The following is an 8,377-nucleotide window of genomic DNA, read 5'->3' on the forward strand; positions in this document are numbered from 1 at the left end:
ATCTTCAGCAATGGAAGCCAAGGTCATCTTTGTATCTCAGAAAATCTGGGGTTTTAAAATAAGTTGTCTGAAGGGAACCCTCTTGAACATTGTTCATCATTGGGAGTATTTCTTGTCAGGTCTCTCCATAGTGAGTGGGATTCCCAAAGTGTCTGTGAGCAGGCTATTTTCACTTTGTCCTGCTGCCAGCTTGAGCTTCTGTACTTCAGACTGCATTCTCTGTGTTTTGCAGAGTATCTGATAGAGCAACATAAGGAAATGGCAGGATGAACTTTAAAATTCATGAGCTGGTACCAGGACAGAGAGAATTAATCAGCCTTGGGTTGAGTACAGAAGAAAGAAAACACTTGAAAACAGTAGTCAGAAGTTTAACACCTCTCCTCTGTGAGAAGCTATTGTCTTAACAGAACTTGTAATGAACATTTAATGCACAGTGTGTCTTATAGTGGTAGATGGGGAGTTCTGATTAATTCAACACAAGAAGTGGAAAGAAAAGGGCACTCTCATAAAGGAGTTGTGACACAGGAACTGGGGAGAGTCAGTGTTAAGCAGAGTTGACTCCAAATAATTGGAGTCCTAGAGCTGTGTGGCCACAAAAGTACAGTCCCTCCTCTGTGCTAGGAACATAGTGATGTCTGTGTCTGAGCAACTGGCAAAGCTGGAGCAGGTATCACAGATCACCGGAGCTGGACTGTTATTGCTGCTGTGGCTTATCACATACGATGCAGAAAGCCCACCTGCTTGTACAGCCGTGCAGAGGCCCTGCCCAGAATAGCTCTGAACAAGCAAACCCCACAAAATGAGTGGAAGCAAAACCAGAGATTCAGGGAGGTGTACTGACTTGCAGAAGACCCCAAGGCAGGGCAGGCAGAAGCAGCCATGTCCTCTGTGTGCTGCTCGCAGGCTGCCTTGGCTTTCTGCAGAACCGTCCCCCTGTTACCTTTTTTGGGAGAATTAAGTTTTGGATATTGCATGTTGAGAAACAGCTGTTGCAAGACAACAGTGGAGTTTTGGGTAAGGCATCTGTCAAGGTTATTTGGACTACTTCGAGACCTATACATAGCAGTGTGTTGTGCTCAGGTCCTTGAGGAAACCATTTTGAGTTAACCTGTTCTAGATGTACATGCGATTAATGGTTCCCCCCCAGTGCTGATGATGTGTACTGCTTTTGTTAAGTTCTGCTTCTTACCAGAAATCTCTGTGCATGCATAAAGCTTCTCCGATGATCATTTCTATGCTTTTATCATCCCATAACGTTGTGGTTGTAAGTGCTTTGTTTCTTCAGTGCCTTGAGTGTAACGATGTACAGAGAAAATAAGTATTCGCTAGTGGTTCTTGCCTATTATCTAAACTTGCGTCCTTTGGGTTTCAGATTCAAACTCAGATGATTTTGATCCTGCTTCCACTAAAAGCAAGTATGACTCCATGGATTTTGATAGTTTACTTAAAGAGGCACAGCGGAGCCTGCGTAGGTAACATGTCATCCGAAGAAAACAAGGGGATGATGAATACCTCACGGACATCACGTCCTTCAATAATGGACAACTAAAAAGTCGTACTTAGGAATTTCTCCTACTTTACACTCTCTGTTCACAACCATGGTTTACATGAACACAGCTGCTCGACGAGTGGAGGAGCAAGACGGCTGTCCAGTAAGCACACACATGTCCATGGGTGTCAGCTTTGCTTTCGCGGGTGATCGGTGGCGGGGGAGCCGGGCGTTCCTTGCGAGTTCAAGGCAAATCACGAGACATGGCAGCAGTTCCACAGAGATATGCGTACAACGATGAACTGCAAAACCTGTACATATTGCATTTTAACAAAAAAGAACAAAAACAAACAGAAAAAGAATCCAATGTGAGAACTATGGCTGCTGATGTCTGGGAATCAGACACTGCTTTTTTGTTTTGTTTTTTTTAAAGAAGCTCCTTCTCAAAACACAGTGATAATATGACAATCCAGAAGAAACCACAGGTCCCAGAAGCCTACAATCTGTTTTAGCTTTGTTTTAAGATTGTTCTTTTTTTTTTGGTTGGGGTTTTCTTTGTGGGTTTTTTTTTTGTTGTTTTTTGGGGTTTTTTTAATCCTTGCAGAAAAGAAAATGAAAGGCTCAAGCTTCCCTAACATTTTGAAGTTTCATCTTTTAATTCTGACACCCATGTAAATGTCTACAACATTGATCTTCCACAGCAAAATTTTCAAAGCCTTGTTAATGGTCAAATGTGCAGCTTGTTCAGCGATTTATTCTAATGAGCGGACGTGGTGTTACATTATTAATGAGAGTTGGATATAACTATCTGGGTGTGTGCGCAGATAGTTTATTTGCTACATTCTTTAAAGTAGTTGAGTATTTACAAATGTTAAATGGATTATTTTTTTTTATGTACATACTGTATGACGATGTTCTTTTTTGTTACAGCTATGCACTGTAAATGCAGCCTTCTTTTCAAAAACTGCTGAATTTTTCTTAAACAAGAATATTCAAATGTAATTATAGGAAGTGAATCAATTATTGTACACTAACATATGTAGAAAGCTGAACTTATGCTTATATATATTTGATTGTAAAAAAAAAAAGAAAAACGTGTGGGTGAGGGTGTGAGTGTGTATATGTGTGCGCGCGTGTATCTGAGTGCAAAAATCAATTACACAAATTCATCCCTTCTTTGGTGAGCTTATATAAGAATTTTGTCAAGAATTGTTCTAGCCCAAAAGGTATTAACCACTTCTGCAGTAGTTTTCCACATTTTTCTCATTGCTTGATTTTCTTTTGCAGTTTTATACACTGAATTTGTTAGGGGAATGAAATTTTCTCATCTAAATTTTTCTAGAAGATATCATAATTTTATGTAAAGTCTCTCAAATGGGTAATCATTAAGAAATGTTTTTATTTTATGTATCAACAGTAGTTTTGAAACTAGAGGTCAAAAATCTTTTTAAAATGCTATTTTGTTTTAATTTTTGTGATTTTAATTTGATAAAAATGTGCTGAGGTACTAAGTACAGTATGATTTTTACAGTAATTCTGTGTCTAAACACTCTTCTTGAAGCCAGTAATCTTTTCATTGGCAATTTAATGATGGTATTTATCTATATTTTTTACAGTTACGCATCCTGTATAAATACCAATCCTTCATTCCTTTGTTTACTAAAGAGACATATTTATCAGTTACAATTATCCTATTTATTATAAATTATGAGATGACTAAAAGAATAAAAAGGCCAGTGGAAATTTTATACCTAGGATGCATGATGGTTGTCAGTTTGGGGTAAGCAAGTGCTTCGTTTGGAAATTCCGCTTTTGCAGGAGCAGTGGGTTGTTTGGGTTTTTTTTTCCTTTTTTTACTATGCACTAGCATGGCCTCAGATGTGCCCATGACATTGTTGCTGATGACATTGCTTTTGTTAAATTAAATAGAAACTTCAGGAAAGAAAAGAACTGCAAGAGTAAACTACTGCTATTCTGAGCATCAGAATTTCAACTGAACTCAGAGTGTCTACACTGAATCAGCAAAGTTTGATATTTGCTTGTGAATGTATAGATTTGTTATTCTATTACTGTTTGGCATTCATGACTACTCTGAAAGGTATGGCACACCTAACTATTTAATCTACTTTCCCACTCCAAATCTTAGAAAACTGATTCCACTCCCATGCCAGTGCAGTTGATTTTGATGGCTGCATTCATTTTATCACCAGCATATTGTGTTCTGAGAGATTCCACTGTCTGTCCTGTTGGATGCTTGCTTGATTTTTTGGCTTCTTATTTCTCAGTAGATAGATAGCAATAAAACAAAAAAAAAAGAAAAGAACTTTTCTGGAGGTTCTGTGTTACAAATGTAACATTCTTTAATCTGCATAATTCTTGTTGTTGCTCTGTAGGTTAAAAATGCAGGTATTTTAACTTTGTGTGAATGCCAAACTAAACGTTTACAATTTTCCTTTCTGGATTTTGAGTATCTTCTGTTGTAAAGAAAAATATTAAAAGCAATAAATTATTTTTAAGAAATCAGTATTTAGTATATCATATTATGTGTTCAAGGACCAGATCCATTACCTATTTTGCCTTTACATTTCTGTGATTAAATTTGAAAACATTCTCTTTTGCCTTTGATTGCTGACATTAATAAATTGGTGTGGGGCTTGTCGGGGGGATTATTTATTTTTCACCAGGCATAATGATGAGTCAATTTTTTTTTTTTCACTGGCCTGGCAAACATTCTCATCTTGAAGATGGCTTTCCTCTGTGGATTTACAAATTACATATGAAATTAATAGAGCTAGGATTGTTGAATAAAGCTATTTGGATCCTTCGTAGACACTGTGGTAGGAAACCCATCAAAATATCCACTTGGTGTTTCCTTTTCTTTTTTTCTTCCCCAAGAACATTTCAAATTAGCACATGTACCACATTGTCACCGGAGGCAAATTGCAGCATAGCTCTGTGTGTCTTTTAGATGAAGATTGTACTGTTGCTTTCATGCTGTGGTAAGTACCACATCCACAATACAGGTAACAGAACTGGTACTTAGAAACTGTGGTCTTTCCTAGAACTGTAACAAAGTAATTCCTACAGAACGGAAAGTGATCTAAATACTAATCCAAACAGAGGGATCCTAAAATTTAAGAAAAATACCTGAGTTAGACTACTCTGAAAAGCAGCTGTGCTGCCATCACCAAAAGCAGGACTGAGATAAAAGTTTGTGCCTCTGGGGCGTAACACTTGGGTCAGTTGAAAAAAAAAATCACAAAGCGCCCACAACTTCTTATCATCCCTTTAGATGTAAGCTTACAGTAGGTAATGATTATGTGTCCTTTTTGATGGCTGTAATGAGAACTTCAATCACTGTAGTATAAGATCTGATCTATAAATGACCTAGAATAGCCATGTAATATAATGTGATGATTCTAAATTTGTACCTATGTGACAGACATTTTCAAGAATGTGAAACACTGACCTTATGGAGCTACTGTAAGATTTGTACAGTATAGGTGAACATGTAAAGCTGTTGGTTAGACTATGCTGAACAGGGAAAGTGAGATACTAGTTAAGCCCAAGCTGGGCTATTTTCCACCTGCCGATTCTACATGTACTTTTGTGGTTTAAGTCATTGTATGAAAATTCCTGTGGTTTTTTTTCTTTTTTTTAATGTGCAGTACACATCAGCCTCACTGAGCTAATAAAGGGAAACAAATGTTTCAAATCCATTTCTGTTTCTCTTTTTTATCACAGGTGACAGGTTTTTTCCCCCTACAACAGGTTGTGTACTGGATTTTCTATTACTCTTTCTAGTGGTTGTAATTGATTTGAGATAGTAGTCCAGAGCACACCTGCATTACTGCACTTTGGGCAGGGGACAGAACTGCCAATTTTAAATACATTTAATGGTAAAAAGATGCTGCATGCCTTTCTGCCATGAGTACCCAAGGCTGTTGAAGAGCCAATATAAAATATGTAGGAAAACCTTTGAAGAATCCTCAGTGGAGTTTTAAGAGTTGCTGGTTTGAGTTAGGAAGGGGTGGGGAATGTAAGGGCTTTTCTATCTGGTCATATTTAGATCTAAGTTGTGGAGGTACTAGGATCTGACAAGTGCAAAATGACTGGTATCTTCCATCCTGAGGTGATAAATATCTATACTAGGATAAAGCACATCATGAGAGACCTTCACCAGCCTCTCTGTCTCAGCAGACATTCGAGGAGGAGCAGACAGGTAGGTACCTGGAAAGCATGGCTTTTCTGAATCCTTTGTGGACAGTACAGTGTGCAGCATGGTGTATTTCCACACCAGCATTGCCACTGGGCAGGCAACAGATAGGCCAGGGGATGCCAAAGGGTATTCACAACACGTCATTTACATGCACTGAAAAAGGGGAAGAAACTGATTTTCTTTGGTTTGCCCAGGGTTCATTCACATGTAGCCAGTTTTTGGCTGTAGGCCTATCCTGTTGTGTCCACAGCCTTCTCTGGGGTTTTACAGCACAACCCTCTGTGACAGCCTTCTCATCTGATGTGTGCCTCAGCAGGTACCCGGGGAGTGGTGCGAGGAACAGCGCAGGGCAGCCTGCACAGTTGGAGGGCAGCCTGACTGTGGTCTGTAAGTACAGGACTACTGAATTCAGTTGAAAAAATTGCCTTTCTCAGGATGACTAGCCTCCACCTCATCTCTGTTCCTAACACTGTGTTTAATTTATGCAGTGTTTAGCTTTTGCGTTTTTACCGTTTACTAATCCAAGCAGTTGTGCTTGGTTTTCACAAGGGTGGTAGAGCAAAGTTCCTCACTGTGTGGGATTTGCGCTGTTGACTCACTGCTCCTGATCAAATTAACGCTCAAAACGTAGTTGGCCAAATCATTCCTGATGTACTTCATCAATCTTGCTGCTGTTCCACAAGGCATGAATTTAGCCCAATATTTCTCCAGTTACTAGGCTTTTTAATCTGAGTTTTTTATTCATTTCATATTTTTGCATAGCACTTTGATGCTTGCAGAAAAAAGAAAGCATTCTATTAGATTTCCAGGAAACTATTGCTTCCTGCCTTCCATCTCCTCATTTTACATCATTAAGGTTTATTGCAAAAAATCAGGCTGTTCCATTGCCTGTTATCCTGGGTCACCATTTTTCCCCAGTGAATGCTGCAAGCTGACCACCTGAAATCAGATTCAGGCACCTCAATGAGTGGCCTGATTTTCAGAAACGCTGAGCATCTCGCAGCTCCCATCGTCTTCAATTAGACCTGCTGGCTCTCAGCACTTTTAAAATCAAGCCACATATTTAGAGCCCAAATTCAGCACAGCATTTACATTTGTGCTTAAGTCTGTCCTGATTCAGCAAAGCACTTAAGCATGAGTGTTTTTAGATCCATTGAAGTCAAGTGCTCGGCTGCTTTGAATAAAAATAGACTCCTGGATTGGGGCCTAAGAATCCAAATACAGACACCCACACCTAATTTTAGTCTCCGTTTGGAAAACTTCTGCCTCTCCTACCTTTAACCTTTAATGCTTACAGAAACACAAAAACTCCTGTCAGGTCATAAGGGAAAGAGAGGGAGGTTTAGAGAAGAGAAGTGGAAGTGATGGACAAACTTCTTCCTTGTGGAAAATGTTTTGAAAACTTTAAATCCAACTCTGCAAGATGCCTTGATTCATTGCTATTATTTCATGTTGCACTTCCAGAATCTCATTCAAGATTAATGTGCAGTTATTCTATTGTCCTTCACCATTAATTAATAAACTGCTATATTAAACTTTAACCAGTGCCAACTTCTCCTGCTTTTCCGTGAATCACATTCTCACCATTGATATTCCATGTTCACAAGCAAACTAATCTATAAATCAATTTTCTCTACTTTATCAAACAGCAGAAAGTAATAAAGAAGGTCACAAATAGTACAGTAGTTCCTTGGAGGTTTGTAACATCATAATTTAAAGCTCAGAAAGATTGAATCAAAAGTTGAATTAATCCCTAAGGGAAAAGATTCTATATAGATTCTATTGATAGACGTAGGGCAGCCTGTCTTCACTGGGAGCTGGTATATTTGTTAATACTTCAGGGCAAAGGAGACTAGTCTTCTCAGCAAAGAAGAAAATGAAATCCTCCATGAGAAGAAGGGAATATGTCCTCTGCGCTTTCCATTGCTGTGCTCTTCTAACACCTCTCTGCTGGGAAAAAGAGAAAGCCAGCTCATCCTTTGCTACACGATGTGCTCTGCTGAGTGGCTGGTGTCTGTGCAAAGCAATTACGGAAACTGAATGGAATACATGTATAAATTTTAAATGTTGCAATTAATTGGTGCTCATTCCTCAGCTGATGCTTTTATTGTCGAACAATCTCAACCCAAAATCTTAGCAGACTATGAACCCAAAGCAAAGTGAAGGATTGTTTTTTTCAGTGACAACTTTTGGTGAAGTTACAAATATTTATTCTGCAGCTGGAAGCATATTCCTCAAAACATGTTTAGCTTTTGAGGTTCCTCTGAGTTATTGCAGCTTCCTTTTAACATGCTTCTGGAATCATGATTTTGCAAAGGCATTTCTGATTCTCTTTTATAAAAATAATCTATAACCTTAGTGACGTGACTGGACCTGATGAATTAAGCTCTTCCAAATTCAAGTGGAATTAACGGGGAGAAAAAGACTCCCATATAAAGGGAAATAATTTTTAAAAAAATTACTAATGGGCTCAGTTGAAAAAGTTATATACACAGGTGTGGTATACAGTGAGATCTGTGGTATACAGTGATCTGGTATACAGTGAGATGAATTGTACCATTTTGGAATGCATGCATGATGAAGTACAGGATGATAGAAGGATTTGTGCTTGCATATTGACTATTTTCTTGTGGTATTTGTAGAGAGGAACTGAACTGGCCTGTGATGAA

At 38.6% G+C, this 8,377-nt stretch overlaps 1 protein-coding gene across 3 annotated transcripts in view; it reads left to right on the forward strand.

Moving 5' to 3' along the window:
• The window catches only part of PPARGC1A (PPARG coactivator 1 alpha), a 367,599-nt gene extending 362,395 nt beyond the window's left edge, over positions 1-5,204 (forward strand). For all 3 annotated transcript variants that reach the window (XM_017828835.1, XM_017828913.1, XM_017828996.1), the window contains one exon: positions 1,373-5,204. In XM_017828835.1, the coding sequence (XP_017684324.1) occupies positions 1,373-1,476 (104 nt within the window). In that variant the 3' untranslated portion in view covers positions 1,477-5,204. The remainder of the gene's footprint in view (positions 1-1,372) is intronic.
• Positions 5,205-8,377: the final 3,173 nt, after the last annotated feature.

This window comes from Lepidothrix coronata, unplaced genomic scaffold (assembly GCF_001604755.1).
Source record: "Lepidothrix coronata isolate B3197 unplaced genomic scaffold, Lepidothrix_coronata-1.0 Scaffold0, whole genome shotgun sequence".
Taxonomy (NCBI): Eukaryota; Metazoa; Chordata; class Aves; order Passeriformes; family Pipridae; genus Lepidothrix; species Lepidothrix coronata.